Here is an 18270-nt window from a genome sequence, read left to right as displayed (position 1 = left end):
AGGCAGAGTTTGAAGCACCAGAATCATTTCTTCATGGAAGGAACATTTAAAAGCTGTAGTAAATAAGTAAATAATTCGCACAAGTGTACACTATTCATGCCAATATTGGAAGAACTATGGAAGAAACAAACGTTGTTCCGGTTGTTTTCGCTTTTCTTCCGAACAAAAAGAAACAAACTTATGTTCGTCTCTTCAAAATGGTTATCGAGAGCAATCCAGAGTGGAAAGCCATGGAAATCAACGTCAATTTTGAAGCAGCAGGGTATCAAAGCATTCAGGGAAATTTCTCCAATTGCAGAAATAAATGGTTGTTACTTTCTTATGAAGAAGTGCTTATGGAGGAAAGTTCAAAATGTAGGCCACGCGTCTGAGTACAAGGACAAGGAACATAAACAGATAGATGTGTGCCGCTCTCGCGTTCCTGAAACGCGAGGACATTGACGAAGACTGTACTGGCTCTTGATTCATGGTGAGGCCCCTAACCATAAATTGCAGGATTTTTTAGATTACTTTGTAACCAGTAGCTGAAAAACGGAGACATCCCGGTAGATATGTAGACATGCTACCAAAGGCGCCACAGAACTAATAATGCTGTAGAAGGTTGGAACAACAAAATAAATAGGTGGCTTGGAAGACCGCATCCAAAAATTAAGGATGTTCTGGCCTGCCTCAAGAGCGAAGCAGAAGGCACCAACATCAAGTACATGCGGATGGAACTTAATATAGAAGATCAGAAAAGGAAGAAGTGTGACATTAAAATCGACGAGAGAGTTGGAAAGTGTATTCGTACATATGAGAAAACGGGTGACTTCAAATGGTGTCTTTTGGCTCTAGCCCATGTTAAAAAACTTGATTGAATCAAATTCCCAGCCAAGTTTGACGAAGCATTTCCGTACTAACAAGAAGTAAAAGGAGAGAGAAAAGTAATAACAAAAATATGAGGAAATAGTTATGACTGACGATTTGTGTAATAACACTGTTTTTAAACACACCAAAGTGGTTGTAATGCAAGTACGTTTACAAGCTACCTTGCCAGTCTCAAGCCTGGAGAAAGTGTGAGAGGAATCAGTGTTCTATTAAAAAATATCATATTTTACATAATTCTCTTGTAAGAGGTAATTGAACGGGGTGCTAAGTCATCCTTCAATTTGATAGAAGATTCAAAATGTCATCGCAATTGTCCACCCGCTCTTTCACTTCTGACTGTGTTCATCGCAATTGTCCGGCTACCATTTTCTAGTTTTCTCTCACTACCATTTTATTTCCGTCTTTAAACATTTCAATACCTAACTTCTCATTAGAAATTCCAGATTCTGTGTGGAGAAAAAAAATCAGAGAGGCGATGGGTAACTTTAATGTATAAAAACTATATTGCGTCACTTAAAAGAGTGTTGTGTTCAAATACAGCACGTTGCAAATAATATATATGATCGGATACTTACCAGCTAGCCTTGGTCGATACTGAATTGCCAGTTTATAACTATCGATCGCATCTTCGTATTTTTCCCTTCCTTGTAGAAGTATTCCTCTGGAAAAGGGATAAAAACAAGCAATTATTAAATTTTGCAAATAAATAGCAATTTTATTGTAAAAATATGATGGTAATAGTGAGAGCATATAGACTCGTAATTTAAGAATAACACAGTTTATAGTCACACATATACACTAATTCCATATAGTGTGTGTGATTTCTTATGGTCGGACAACCTGAGGCTATAAAACTAATTAATTAACTAACTCTCTAGCCTTCTTAAACCCGACGATTCATGGCTGCAGCAACACAAGCCTTCCATCTGTCCCTATCCTGAGCAAGATCTATATACTCTTTTCCATCCCTACCAATTTCCTTTAGGTCCATCTCAACGTTATCCCTCCATCTTCATCTTGGCCTTCCTACAGGTCTCTTACCATCAGGTTTTCTAACAAGAATCCTGTAAACTCTTCTTTCCTCTCCCATTCGTGCCACATGGCCTGCCCACCTAAGTCTTCTTGATTTAATCATTCTAATAATATCTGGACATGAATACAAAATATGTAGTTCTTAATTATGTAACCTTCTCCACTCACCTGTCTCCTCATCCCTTTTAGGTCCAAAGATTTTCCTAAGGATCTTATTTTTAAATACTCTCAATTTGTGTTCCTCTTTCAATGTAAGGGACCAAGTTTCGCATCCATATAATAACACAGGCAAAATTACTGTTTTGTATATTTTAACTTTTAGTTTCTTAGATATTAAACGAGAAGACAAAAGTTTATGAAGAGAAAAGTAACATGTATTTCCTGAATTAACCCTGCTTTTTATTTCCTCTTTAATATCATTTTCTTTGTTAGTATTACTCCTAAGTACTTGAATTTGGAAACTGGTTCAAACGAGTTGTTATCAATAATTAGATTTTGATTATTACCTAACGCTTGGTTTCGGCCTGTAAGCATATATTTAGTTTTCTCTTTGTTAACTTCCAAACCTATCTCTTTAGCAGTTTTGAAAAATATTTTAGCATTATTCTTAATTGTATTTATATCATTCCCTAATAAGCCTACATCATCTGCATATGCTAACAACTGAGTCACACTGTTTAAGTTTAGTCCTTCGTTAGTTTCTTTTGCCTTCCTAACAGCATATTCTAAGGCAAAAATAAAGATCAATGGAGATAATGCATCCCCTTGTTTTAAACCATAATGAATTGTGAATGTGTCAGACACATTAATACCCACACGAATTTTACTTTCTATTTCACTGGTGCATACTTTTTTCATATTAACAAGCTTCTTAAGTATTCCACACTCGACTAATATATTATATAATTTATCCCTTTTGACTGAATCATATGCTTTTTTGAAATCAATGAATAGCTGATGGATACTTTGATTGTATTCCCACTTTTTCTCAAGTGTCTGTCTGATGAGAAAAAATTGATCTGTAGTTCATCTGTTACGTTTAAATCTACATTGATAATCACCTATTATTTCATTAGCATATGGGGTTAGTCTTGTAAAAAAATGTTAGATAATATTTTATATGTTGTTGAGAGTAGAGACATTGATAAATATTGTGAATACAACACCTCATTCATTTTGAAGATTTTTAGAATGGAGAATGGTATACATAGCACTACGTACCTCGGATGGCTGTTCAGGTATTAAATTTGAGTCAAATAGTGGCCAACGTGTTTCAAGGTAGCCAATGGTGTCTCGATTTTCGTTCAATTTTGTTGATTGATTTATTTGCAAATCTTTGTACATGTTACATCGTCAGAGGTTATTTTTAGGGCCTCATTTGAGTTTTAACTGTGATAAATTTGCTAATATACCTCGTGGTCGACGGAGGGCATTGAGTTTACACTTGGGACAAGTCACAAACGTTAGAACCACACTGCGTAAATTTGCGGCTTTGGAGTTCAACTTTTATAACTGGAAAACTAGCGGCATTGAATTTTACAGAAATCGGTCGACGCGTTTGAACAAAAGTTTGGAAAATATATATTTACCTTCGTTAAAGGATGTAGCTACGCGTATAAGCCACGCAGAAGAGAGTTGCCAGAAACAGATTGAGAGGTTGTACTACTAATCATTGCGATATGTCGTTTCTCCATCTTGGTGTGCAGCTGGTGATAACCTAATGGCGAAAACTTACCCTGGTAGACTAAATGGAGCGACACGAACCACGGACGGCTCCTGAGAGAACTAAGAAGCAGGGCCACAAAACTGATACAGAAGATCTACAACAACATGCGTCGGAATGGACCGTGGCGTGTACGTTATCGCCTTCTGAAACGCGCAGACAGGAAGGTCTGCTAAGATTCGATTAGCAGCATTGGAAACTTTGCGCACGATCCGGTTGTGTCCCGGTTCTCGTATCTCGCCGACAGAGGCCGTTTACTCCATTAACGAAGCCATCCAATTCCCAGGCTCCGTTGGACGCATCTTTCACATTATGATCTTGGCGTCTTGTCTCCGTCGTTTTCTCCCGCTCTTGCAAGACTATCGAGGGTTTCTTATCTCGCGACTCCATGGCCTCCGCTTGTTTTTTTTCGTGGTTCGAACAGGACAAGGGCGGAACGAGCTTCTTGGATGGAGAAGGTTGACGAGGCAGTTAACACAATGGATTAATGAGTGTAAAATCTATTTCCTCGGCGAACACTTGGTTTCCATTGTGGGAAATCGTACAGAAAACCGTACTTGTTTCAATCAACAAAGCACGTTTGGCTACGTTTTTGGTAACCGTAAAAAGGAACGGCTGTACGCACTAAATTTTGTATTTTTACCAAATCCATAGCCGTGTCTTGAGACCTATCTTTGAGGCAAGGGGTAGAATTAAAAAGTTTTCAAGCCCATAAGACTAATTTGATAAACAATTGTTACATTACCAAAACCATAAAAATTACTTGTAACATTGCTCTTCAGATTCCAGAAAGTTGACAAAAGTACCATTAACTTATACATTTTCAAAAACCTGAAAATGTAGGGGGCAAGCACCTCCTTGCCCCCTCCAAGTTACGCCTGTAACAAAATTTATTGCAATTTGAAGCAATTGTTCACGATTTATAAAATAATTTGGTTTGGGTGAAGAATGTGTTTGTTGTCTATCTAAACAAATGTTTGGTTACGATAAAATATTTTCTCTTTGTGTTAGGAATATATTATAAAATGATTATATTTTCATTTTGTTCTCTCTGGTTTAAAAAATTAAGGTTTGGTTTCAGTTCACTGCTCACATAGGTTAATGGTAACTCGATCTGCAGTTTAAAGTGTGAAGCTAAACCAATATACAACGTGCCTCCACCTTGATCATTCAATCTCTGGAGGCTGAGCGCTTTGTGCCATGAAGATTTGTGGTTGAAATCCCGGCCAAGTACCATTTGTGCCATATTCTTCACAACATTCATGTAATCATTGATTATTTACTTAGGTTAAGAGAGGAAGGTTAAATCACATATTGAGCAACATTGAGGCAATCCACTAGAATGTTGAATCCTTAATGACGAATCATGATGACTTCTGGTATACGAAGCGTGATTCTCCTATTATAAGTTCACTTAAGATTTATGAATGTAATATGCCTTAAATGCTAGTGCATATCTAATGGGACAACTAATTAAGATATACTTATTTAGTGACAATTCTAGACACTGGAACAAGCATAAGGAAACTGAAAAGCATTACAGCTTAGAAAAAATTACATATTCTTTACTAGTGACGATCTAAACGTCACCATTAGAAGGCAGGGAATCGCAATCGTCAGAGGTCCACGAATCAATGATGCGGGTGAACACTGTAATGGAACTTTCGGTGAGATGTTAGTTACCGGAGCCTTCCCGATGGCGCAGTGCGTCGTCACCTTGTAATCAATGGGTCCCGGGTTCGATACCCGGTGGAGGCACATGGCACAGTGGTTTGGATCCCACTTTAAACCGTAGGTCCAGTCCCGATTAGGATTACTGTGCATAAAGTGGACTTAAAACACCAACTCAAACCAATGTTAGTTACGGATTGGTGTTATGGGCACACGAAGATAGAAATCGAATTCTAATCTGATTTTGCAGTTTAAGTTGTTGTACAGTGGGCTGCATAAGTATTACCAAGCAAATTGCCTATCCCTATGTTTATTATCTTTGTTTTATGCAATCAGAGGTTCCAGAACTGAAACAAAACATCAGACAAGGTGCTGACACTTCTGCACCAGCATAAGTAAAAATCCATTCATCAAAAACACACAGGATGCAAAATAAAAATCAATGAAAATAGTCATGTACAATTTGCCGAACAATACTTGTGCATCCTTGTACATATGTTTACATTGAATGCAAGTAGACTGGATATTCAAAAGGAACACAAAGTAAAGTGCATTAAAAATATGGTTGAGAACGTATTTTTCTAAGTAGGACAATTGTGAGAAACAAAAGATGATTCGAATTAAGTAGTAGTATTCAATAACAGGAATATTATCCACATGTAGATAGAACAAAAGTGGAACTAACATTCCTCGCAACTTCGCAGTCGAAACAACGAAAATCAATGAAATAAAAGTAAAATGATGAGAATGAGAAAATAAGAAAAGAAGGCTACAGATAATAAGAAAAGAGAGAAAATTTAAGCATTTGGACATTATGGTGCCGAAAGACAATGTACAAGAATATTGAAGAGTCTGAGGAATATTTTGCTAAGGCATCTTTCAACAAAGCCAGAAACTACAACCAGATATTGTGTGAAGTGTACTGGTGTAATAATCGGAGACACGTATATTTCGAGGCAAGTGTGATAAAACAAGAAATGTTTAGAGATGTATACATGAAGACGGTTGTGAATAAAATGATTGAATAAGAAATGGAATAATATGTATCCAGAAGAGAAAGGAATTGATGGAAATAGGAAAATCTGAATAATGGCTGGTTGAGAGTTTCTAACATATTGTGGGAAGAACACAGAAGTGTAGAAATGAAGAGATTTGAAATAAAATAATTTCGCAAATTCATATGATGTAAAAGTGAATGAATAAACACACAAGCATCCACTGTAATCCTGTAATGTAGAAAATTGACTATGCTTTATATGGCAATTTATGACTATTTATTTGGATTTCCCAAATATCTATGCATCTTTCGTAAGTACTGTCCTGAAGAAGATCGAATAATTTTGCACGTTATTGTCAGGATTAAAGTTGGCTAAAGTTTCTAAGAAGGGAAGCCAAATTTGAACAAAGAGATTCATATTCCGTGACCATATTAATATGATTTTTGAAGCCATGGTAAATGTTGTATACTTATAACAAATGCGTTATTATAGAAATGAAGTGTTAAGAGGATGAATTGAGATTATATACATACGATCCTATGGCGTTGTTTGATTGATTCAAGAACATGTAGTTTCATTTTACATGCATTAAGTGCAAAATCAATGTATTTATTCCAAGTAGTTATATAAGTAATCGTAATACATTTCCTTACAGAAATTTCAAGCTGAAAGTTCATAACATGGTTGCATACAAAAACAAAAGTTTCAACAGAAGGAATCTTAAATTTCTGTTACCTTAACTTCCCAGCCGCGTAGTGTATACTTGTTACTTTTCCTTCAGTGCGACATCTGCTGTTTAAAATTTCATTCAGCAGAGCAACCAATTAGCTATATTGCTGATTCCCCTTTGTCTCGCTAGGGTGGTTTCCAGCGGACGCAGGTAGAGGACAATATCAACCGATCACCCGAGGGCGAGAGCTTCTGACACGTAACCATATTTCAGTAATGGATTCGCTTTCACAGTTATTTCCCACGGCTCATCAATTCGCATTCGCCCATATGCGTTGGTAATTTTTGCAACGACAGGAAGAGAAATACAAACGAAAGCAAATGAAGAGGAAGAATGTGTATAAAAGACGCAGAGAGAATAGGAAATAGAGATAGAGGCTACCAATCAGGCTTGGTTGTTCGCTTCCTGGATAGGGCAGAAAGCCAACCCCGATTTTTTTTCACATTTATGAACCATGCAGGAAAGAGGTAAATGTGGGTTCACTGTAAATATCATATTCTTAGCAATTTGCAAAGGATTTTAGAGATCGAAAAGTGATTTATTATAAGCAAATCTGTGTCAAAAAGATTGAAATTGAACACTGCTCCTATTTCTGAAAATATTGTGCGGAACAAGTAGAATTTATATTAATGGGTGTTGGAAATATGGCAGTCTTCATTACAAGCAAGCTTCTGATCTTTTTAATTACATACGACGTATCTCTCCGCAACAGTTCGGCCTAGAGATTAGCCAATTCTCCTCCAAAGAATGTGACGCTATTTCATAAAATCGAATGTAATATTTGGGAAAAAAGGCCAGTCTTATCATATGTTTGTCTAAAGAAATATTCAGTACAATTGGGAGTAAAGAAATATACATTGACTGACAATATATATACAATTATCTTTAAGTGTAAATCCTTTAAAGTGCGCGCTATACGCTGCAAAATAATTTTACCACCTAAGTTTCTGCCAACTTTATCACTTTTACGTTGATTCGTTGGAGAAAAAACAATGGATGTTTTTACTACTCTACATATTACACGGATCGTTATTTCTGATTGTGGTTACATATTATTGTAGCGGATTATGTTGTAGATAGATTACTTTTCAAGTTGTGGTATGGCAACATATTTCTTGTGCAAGTATTTATTGTCCGCAGGAAATTGGCATTAGATCTACTTACTCGAACAAAATATAATATATTTCGATCAGTTCTCGTGTCCGAATGATAAATCCATATTGTTGAGACGGAGACTCTTATTTCAGGACTGAGAAGATAAGACATTTCCTTCAAGGACGACATGAAAAACAGAATTTGAGCTCAAGGCTGACTTGATAAGAAGACATTGCCCCAAAGGTGAACTTGAGAAGAAGACCTTGCCCCAACGGTGGACTTGAGAAGAAGACCTTCCCCCAAAGGTCGACATCAGAAGAAGACCTTCCCCAAGGCCAAATTGAGAAGAAAGACTTGCCCCGAAGTCCGACATGAGAAGAGGACCTTGCCCCTAAGGCCGACATGAGAAAAAGACCTTGCTACCAAAGACGACATGAGAAGAAGACCTTGCCATCAAGGCCGACATGAGAATAAAACTTTGACCTGGCTCCAAGATCGACATGAGAAAAGCTTGCCACCAAGGCCGACATGAGAAGAAGAAGAACTTGCCTCCAAGGCTGACATGAGAAGAAGATGTTTTCCTCATGCCTCAAGGCAAAGATGGGAAGGAGAATTTTCCTTCAAAATCGAGATAAGAATTAGACTTACCTTTCAAGACAGAAAAGAACGATTGATTTAGTTTTTTAACGTCATTCTTCTGTCCATTTTGGCTAATCGCGACGAGGGATAAGTACGAGAGACATAAAATGAAACCAACCGTAAAACTCGAAATAAGAACTAGAGTTTAGAAATTAAGACTAAGACAAGACAGACATTAACGACCCGAGACAAGATAGGGGACGATAGAGGCTTTCAGATTCAAAAGACGAGACATGATTGTCCCAAGCGTCCTTTGTCTCGCCATGACATCATCGCCTTTTACGATCATGGTAGGTCTCGTATGTATTTATTCTAATTCAGAGCAAGTTACTGATGTCGTAGAATAGCTCTCTTGATTTTAGGTGATTTTGAAGCACTATTTCAAAATTTGTATGTAACATCGATAAAGATCAGTTGAACCTGAAGAATATGCTGAATAAGTTACATATTATCCAGTTGTTGCACTTTAAAGAAAAATGAAAGTGTGAGTTAAGTTCCCAGCATACTTTGCAAGAGGGCAAATGGGACAGTTGAAGGAGAGATAAGAGTTTAATGTTCGCAGAGACCAATGATTAGCAAAAGAGGCGCTCTGATTGGCGAATCTGCGTGTTGGCGACGACGTGGATTGGCCGCGATTCTATGCCTTTAATTAACACTCATATCAAGATAGCCCTAATTAGACGCCTTAATTAGAGGCCGTCGTTGGCGCCGGGAGGACCTAAGGTGTGAAATGAACCACGCTTCCTCTGCAGTCGTCTGCAGTCTTCTCTGATCTTCTACAGGAGAATTTCTCTCACTGAGCCAATTCTGAGAATTGTGTCGATGTAGTTCGACTATGAACTTACAAACAAAGGCTCTTTCTCTCTCTCTCCCTCTCTCTCTCTCTCTCTGTCTCTCTCTATCTATCTATCTGTGTGCGCGCGTGTGCGTGTTTCTCTCTCTCTCCCTTTATCACTTTCTTTCACTTTCTCTGCATCCCTTCCTTCTCTTTCACTGTCTCTCTTTATCTCTTAATTACACTTTCTCTGTATCTGTTTCTTTCTCTTTCTCTGTCTGTTTCTCTTCCTTTCCCTTTCTCTGTCTCTCCTTCTTTCTCTATCTCTGTATCTCCTTCTTTCTCTATCTCTGTATCTCTTTCATTATCTTTCTCTGTCTCTCTTTATCTCTTTTTTCTCTTTCTCTGCCTCTGTATATCTTTCTCTTTCTCTTCTTATCTCTTTCTTTCTCTTTCTCTACATCTCTATCTCTTTCCTTCTCTTTTTCTTTCCGTCTCTGCCCCTCTTTCTCTTTCTCTGTATCTCTCTTTCTCCTCATGTGTGTGTCTCTGTCACACTTTCAATTTATTTCTCTCTCTCTCTCTCTTTCTCTCTCTCTCTCTGTGTGTGTGTGTGTGTGTGCGTGTCTCTCTCTCTGTCTGTGTGTGTGTGTGCGCGTGCGTGTCTCTCTCTCTCTCTTTCTCTCTATCTCTCTCTCACTCTGTGTCTCCCTTAAACTCTTTCTTTCACTTTCTCTGTCTCTGTATCTCTTTCTTTCTCTTTCTCTGTCTCTCTCTTTCTCTTTCTCTGTCTCTCTCTTTCTCTTTCTCTGTCTGCCTTTCTCCTCATGTGTGTGTCTCTGCCACTCTTTCAATTTCTCTTTTTCTCTCTATCTCTCTCTGTGTATCTGTGGGGCACTCAAATTGGGTATATTTCATCCTCTTGGATTTTTTTGAATTTACAAACTTACGCGTAGCAAAGTATTTCTTAGTAGTTGTGAATTCCTATATCTAGCATCATGGAATAGAATAGAATAATGATATAGGATCGCTTTTATTGAGCGGCTCGCGGATTGCTTTCATAACAAACCCTTGTGAAGTATATATTACGATTGACATTTTATAGCCGACCTCCGTGGCAGCGTGGTTAACACAGCGCGCAACGACGGGTGGAGTCAGGAGTTCAAATCCCGAACTGGGCACAGGTGTTCTGTGAGCGTCTCTTTATCAATCTCATCATATCGTAACAATCTGTAGAATTGTTGAAATGTAAAGCACAAAAACCTCCGAACCCCAGACATTTAGCCGTTCGTGGGATCGAACCAAGAACCAAGGTGGGTGATGTAACTCGGTAATGAACAAAAGGTACAAATATCTACACACTTGAATGGCAAACATAACACTTGAGTTTAAACCCCTACAGACTGGATCAGCATGCCTAAGAATAATGGTATACCTGTCTCTACACTGCAGTCGAAGTTCTGTGAAGTTTCATTCTGATAGCCACTGTACAATAGTCTGACTTGCGACTCGCTACTTAATACGTTCTTCCTTGAACCTTACTTCTCCCCTGCTCCATTTCATGCTCGTTACTAACTGCCTGACGCTCCGTACTCAAATCGACTGCTCGACTGACTGACCCTTTAGAATTGCTCGTTTGGAACTGACCACTGACCTCTCTCCTCCCAGACATTTATTCTAACTCAATTTACTCAATATCGCCGACTCAGTTATCTGACGACTCTTAATTGATCGCAGTTGTTTGCACCTCTTTGCAACAATCGCGATCCAGGAAGCTCAAGAAAGCTTGGCAATATCTGACAAGACATTCCTTAACCTTTTGAGTCCCAAGGCCATTTTCACAAGTAAGCTTCACGGTCCCGAGCCGATTTTGAGCAAAATGCAGAGTTTCAATTAAATGAGTGTAGATCGGAGACTAATTGCCCTAGAGAGATGAATGATATACCGTAGTACGCGGAATGAACTAGAGATTCAGACTATATAAAATTTATGCAAATTCGGCGTATATATGGAGGGGGAAAGGGGGGAATTCCCCTAAAAATATTTTTTTTTTAAAAAATGGGGTTACGCCCCCTCCCGCCCCCTCGAAAAAAGTACATGACAGTGTCGACATGCACATGGAAATGATCGCTGACATGTAAGGAACACAAAAATATTTGCATTATCATCATATGACCAATGTAACTTGAGTTGTACCCCCCAAAAGGAATGGTGGGCACGCCACTGATTCAAGCTTCAGAATGCAGCGGTACTTTGAAATGACTATAGCTCAGAGACTATTTGCCCTGGAGATATGAACTATATACCGTTGTACACAGAATGAATCACAGATTCAGACGATATATAATTTATGCACATTCGGCGTACATATGGAGGGGGAAAGGGGGAAATCCCCTTAAAAATACTTTTCTTAAAAAAAAATGGTGTTTCCCCCCGCCCCCCGAACAAAATGTCAAAATGCACAAAATGCAAAATGTATGGAAATTTGGCGTATATATGGAGGGGGGAAGGGAGAAAACCCCCAAAAATTATTTTAAAAAATTGTTGAAATGTTTGAAATTTATCTTTTTCCTTGAAAAGAGACGCAAAAGAGAAGTCCCTTTTCCCGCCTTTTCACCTCCATTTTCATGAAGAAAAAAAAAGGTGCAAGAAACATTTCTGTTAAATACATGTGTTAGGAACAATATAAAATAGAAAAATCGAAATTCTAGCCAAAAATAGAAAAGTTATAACGTAAAAACTACGACCTTGACACAGCGTCTCGATCGAGACGCTTGGGACCGTGAGGGTTACTTTTGGGTATCTCGATCGAGACGCTTGGGATCCAAAAGGTTAAATGTTTCGAGCTATTTCCTGACTGGAAAGGTGACGGCTAAATGTCTGGTGTTCGGAGGTCTTTGTGCTTTACATTTCAACAATTCTACAGATTGTTACGGTATAATCATTCATTCTCATCTTCGCGATTAGCCAGAGTGGCAGAAAAGCGAAGTAAATTGAATCGTTCAATTGACACTGTACATTACACTTTCTGAAAATCACTGTCATAGTAGAACACTTAAAATACAGAAAAATGAAACATACGTACTTATAAACAACAATATGCTGATGATACAGGTTTAAATCTAAAACACACACTTAATGTACTAATATTACAGAGTTAAAACTAAATCAATAACTCATTCCTGTTTCCAGTAAAGCCGAAATCTGGCACTACTATATGGACAGTAAATGTTAAATGCTTCTTTAGATTTAATTTGTGTGTTGTTTCTACAGAATTGTCTATTACGTGTGGAGTGATATTTGTTAAACCTCTCTACTTCTAAAATAGTTTCGGATTTTTAATATTACTTTTAAGAAAATTGGTTAATGCAATATTCTTAAAACAGATATTCCTGTAGAATGATTTATTTCAGAGTTCGTTAAATTTATTTTTCGTACATTAATCTCTTTCTGCCTCTATCTCCACCTATTTTAACTCTTTCACACGCGCACTCTTTTTCTTCTCCTAGTCCTTATCCTCTCATTTATCTTCCATTCTCTTATGTCATTATTTACTCTCTCTCTCTCTTTCTGTCTGTCTGAGTGTGTGAATCGTTCCCCTTCTCTTGCCAATTCTGTCTTCTCTCCATATGCACATCTCCTATTTATCGTATTATAAATTTGTTGATGCTTGAAAAGGGCAAAGATAATAATCATCATCTCTGTGGCGTGAAGGCACATAGGGAATGTGGAGGTAAGACGCCGCACATTCCCGTTCACAACAATTTTGGAGGTGATGTGATCACCACTGCGCTAGGGCCGGCTTTTGTCCCCAAGTGCACATTGATTATAGGCTGGGTGAGCTCTAGATACACTTTACGTAGGGCCTTTCCCAGAATTCCCACCTTATATGACCCAATCCGGGATTCGAACATAGGAGTCCCTCGTGGCAGTCGAACATCTTACGACTGGACAACAGCGGCTACTTTTATGATCCGCATAAAGGGCAACATAATCTGAATTTAATTGGAGGTAGCTGCAAATGTGCGTTTTCCGTTTTACTTAATGTAACCAAAACACCTTTACAGATAATGATTTGAGAGTGGTATTATTTTTACCCTGGGCCAGAGCGCTAGGAATAGTGTAATTTGTCGTAATCCTGACTTTTTAGACACCGTGTACACTAAAATTTAGATTTCCGTAATCATGGATTTTTGTTAGTTTTCTGATGAGTTTTTTTTTTTTTTTAAAAAAAGTCGAAATAGTGTTTCACGTTCGATTTAAGTCGCGAGGATGTCGACCGTAACAATTTAATCGAAGTTCCGTTGGGGGCAGAAAATGTCCTTTTCGCCCCTGTCTTTGTGCAGCGTAATTAAAAGTGCATTTTTCGCCCACGGAGTCCTTTTTTCTCCCTTTTCATCGAATCGAAGTGGAGGGCTGATGGATGTTGGACGGGGTCTTAATTACCCCAGAGAGGGGTCAGCCACGTCCAGACCATACAGCTCTGTTGGAAACTTGTCAGCGAAAGGACGCTGGTTCTACAATCGCCCGCCCAGTCATACATCTTCGTAAAGCGGGTCTCCCTTGTTTCACTTGCCAATAAAATGTCTCCATCACCGATAACGCGCAGTCCTGGAGGCCACACACACACAGGCAGAGAAGGAGAAAAAGTCTCATTTTAGAATTTCCGAGATTCATTGGATATTGGAAATCGTACTCCCTGTTTGGCTCTAGAAACTAATATTAAATGCCACACATCTTTCTATCTTCCCAGACAACAGCCGATCGACAATTCCAGTTCTGGGCTAAATTTTTTCATCCTTCTTTCCTTTCTACTTCCAAGAAAATTTCCAATGAAGATCGCGCTGTATTAAAAAAAATGATTCTTAAACAGGGATTGTGCGTCGATTTTCGTCTTAACAATGAAAAGAAGAAATGAGGAAGAGTGTAATATCAATCTCTAGAAAAGTTGGGTACTTTCTTCTTATCAATAAAAATATATTATTTTAACAATGTTCATTATGCAGTGCCTTCTTCGGTCGAGTCGTCCGCGGAACGGCGGTTTGCTCGGCGGGAAGTAAGATTGAATCTGCCGGCATTTAGACCTACAGTTGTACGCTGACTTGCCACTGGGCGCTTCATTATCCAGGTAGCTGGTGTCCAGTTTGCACGTGTTTGTGAAGTGTTAAGGTATTAACAAGTGTTTTAGATTGTTTAGTTTAAGTTTATGTATTACTGGTGCTTTTCTGCAGTCTAATAATGCCACCCTATCCGTACAATTTGAAACAACGCATTTTTACGCAAGACTCTTACGTCATTACGAATTATTGTACGGAAGTTAAAATACGTTTTGCAGCAGATTTCACAGACGTTCCTGTTTCACACAGAGACAATGCTCGGATACTTGTGAATACACAAAGAAGCAGTAATTGGAGCACACGTCATGAAGAAATTTGGAAATTATCGTTTAAATCGAAGAGGATTACTCAAAAAAATGGTAACACACTTATCGTAAAAATTACGGAAAAAACTTCCTTGTTTCATAAGCTCTCCAAAAAGATACAAATGTTGTCAACTGACACACGGGTTGAGGGAAAAATCTGAATAAAAAGCAGAGAAGGCGGGTTGTAGACCCCCATCATCTGACAAGAATTCTGTGGACGGACGAATCCAAATTCGACCGCGGTGGTATTACGAATTTTCATAATGCGCATTTTTGGGCCCCTAAGGGTCATAACTCAAGAAAATGTAAATAAAAGGCTCACCAGAGAAAATTCTCACTAAATGGGAATCATCCACAATCATGTGATCGGGCCATTCTATCTGCCACAAAACCTAAACGGCATTACCTACGAAAACTTCCTAAGGGAAGAATTGACGACGCTGCTGGAGGATGTGCCGCTCGCCATAAGAAGGGGTATGATTTACCAACATGATGGCTGCCCAGCTCACTATTTCCGTGGTGTGCGACAGTGAACGACAATTATCCCATGCGATGGATTGGTCGAGGCGGCCCGACCCCCTGGCCGGCGAGGAGTCCGGATTTGACGCCATGCGACTTTTACATTTGGGGTCACATGTGTTGTGCGATGGAAACACATATGTTAACAAGATTAACTGCATTTATTACACAAACTCACAAACAACGTAACACTTTACATTATAACGAAACTACGTTCACCATTCCAGATTCTGTTTGCACAGACTCATGTCTAGCAACAGTAGCTTGTTTCTTCTTCCTCTAGGAGGCAGCACTACATTCCTCCCAGAGTTACAAAAAAAAATAATTAACAAGGGTACCCGTATCTGTCAGGGGGTACCTTAATCCTGGTCGATCTACTAGGCACATGAGGAGTGGATATTGGTCGTGGAGCAGCGTCAGCGTCTTGGGGTTGATGGACATCAACGTCTGGTTGAGGTGGGGTAATTTTGGATTCCGAATTTCGATTCTCCGCCGCGCCTTCTGGTCCGGGTGGACTATCATCATCCCAGGTTTCTGGATGGTTTTGTTGTCTGTGTGTCCTGTGACGAATCCAACGTGAATGTACCACTCTTTGAGTTCCATCGGCAAAGCGCACTTTGTATAGGTGAGTTCCACCCAACCTTTCTACAATATCTGCCTCCTTGAAGTTAGGTGACAAGTGCTTCGGTGATTGAATCCATACGGTTTCAGTAGGTGAAAATGTCCTGTATGGTTTGTTGTGGTTGATCCTAGGTTTCAAGAAAGGAGGAGCTTCTGTCCTCTCAGCATCTCTATTATGATCACCACGTATACAGTTCCACCATGTTCTTGGATTGAAGGTGAGGACTGAGGCTGCAGGAAGACTACGTTCCTCTCCCAACCGGGAATTCCTCAAAAACAGCAGGTACTCCGCTAACTTTGCATCGAACTGTAAAGAAGTCAGATGTGGATGTTCATGCAACACCTTCAACATGCCAGTCTTCACCGTGCGTACGTACCTCTCAGCAAGCCCGTTGCTAGGACTGTGGTACGGCGGTATTGTGATGTGTTCAATCCCGAACTGTTGGCAAAAGGAACGGAACTTTAGGCTAATAAATGCCGGACCATTATCCGAAACTATTGTTTGTGGAATTCCGAGAGTCGAGCATGACTGAAGAATCCAGCGTATGGTCTCCGGTGTATCTAAGGAAGATACTGGCCAGACATCTACCCAGCGACTATAAGCATCCACAAGTAATAGGAACTTTCTTCCAGCCAAGAAGAAATGGTCTACGTGGAGTCTTTGTCCTACAAATCTAGCTTCCGGCCACCTATTATCTGGACCTTTCTTGACTTTCGGACTTGAGGATTGACAAGTTTCCTCTTCAACTAATCTTTCCTTGTTAAAAGACAATCCGCTATCCGATGTAGGTGCAGCATCTTCACTTAACGGCACGTGTATGGTGTTCGACATCGACTTCGTTACGTCTATACCAGTGCTAGAAGTAAGGGCTTGATCAGAATTCGACTGCGAGTGTTGAAGTTTCTCAATCTCTGTAGGTATCACTACCATAGAACTTGCCGGCTCTGAGCATAACAGTAGCGTTCTCCAATCCGGAGTAACGATATCTAACCAGGTACGACCTATGAGTGGATAATTTAGATGTTCCTTGCACAAAATAACAGGAAGTGAGTAAGTCGATCCAGAGTGTGTAAGTTCCAGTTCAGCTTGTCCTTGCACTGAAAGAGCATGTTTCCCTACGCCATATAATTTTATACAGGAATGGGTAATATGTGTCGTTGGGAACCAATTCCTGAATGAATCTGCTTGGAATAGAGTCACGGCAGATCCTGTATCGAGCTCACATTGAATAAACTTGCCGTTAATAAGTAAATCCTTTAACATTGGATTCTTCGATAAAGGGTAATTGGACGTAGGTGACCCGATGATGTGTGAGTCACAACTGTATGAAACGACACTAGGTAACAATGCTGTTTGCTCATCAAGTGAACTTTGAGATGTTGACATCTGTAAATTTGTGTGTTTAGTAGTTTGCCCTACGTTATTACTATTAGGTTTCCGTTTAAACTTCCCTCTCTTCCTACACCGTTTTTGCCAGTGACCACGTTTCCTACAGAATGAACAAACAGAATCCTTGGCTGGACAGTTGTCTTTAGAATCATGTTTGTATGTACAGTTAGGACAGCTGTAATCAGTATATTTCATTCCGTGAATCGTTGGATTAGACGAACTATAAGTATGTTGTTTTGTATGTTTGTCCCCTGACACTGTTCTTTTTGGAAATTGGGTTGAGGTGCGTGAAACTGCTGACTCTTGCTTTACACTTTCTGATCGTATTAACAATCGGGTTTCTTTCTCTAACATTTCATTTTGTAATGTCAGTTCCTGACATCGCTGAAAGGTTAGTGACTGTACTGAAAGCAACTTTCTTCTAGTAACTTCAGATCGTATGCCCAATACTATCTGTTCAACTAAAGCTTCGTCCAGATAATTGCCGTAGTTACATTTTGTGGCTTGTTCCTTCAGCCTTATGACATAATCAGAAACGGTTTCACCTTCCTCTTGTACACAACGTCGAAACTTATATCGTTCAACAAACTTATTAGTTACAGGTTTGTAGTGTGACAAAAGACTATCCTTTAGACGAGAATACGACAGATTCTGTACAAGGTCTGGTGCGACTACATTTTTCAAGACTTTAAATGCCTTTGCACCCATAAAGGCGATGAGTATAGGAACTCTCTGATCATCGCTGAACTTTTGAATGATACACAACTGTTCGAAACGTAAGAGATAAT

General features: G+C 39.1%; 1 protein-coding gene across 2 annotated transcripts in view; it reads right to left on the bottom strand.

The window, feature by feature from the left end:
- Tmtc2 (Transmembrane O-mannosyltransferase targeting cadherins 2) overlaps nucleotides 1–18270 on the bottom strand; it is a 695552-nt gene that overhangs the window by 118951 nt on the left and 558331 nt on the right. For both annotated transcript variants that reach the window (XM_083110417.1, XM_083110426.1), the window contains exon 5: nucleotides 1443–1528. In XM_083110417.1, coding sequence (XP_082966543.1) covers nucleotides 1443–1528 — 86 coding nt within the window. The remainder of the gene's footprint in view (nucleotides 1–1442; nucleotides 1529–18270) is intronic.

Source organism: Lepisma saccharinum, chromosome 1 (assembly GCF_977018435.1).
Source record: "Lepisma saccharinum chromosome 1, izLepSacc3.1, whole genome shotgun sequence".
Taxonomy (NCBI): Eukaryota; Metazoa; Arthropoda; class Insecta; order Zygentoma; family Lepismatidae; genus Lepisma; species Lepisma saccharinum.
This window is presented reverse-complemented; position numbering and strand designations above follow the sequence as displayed.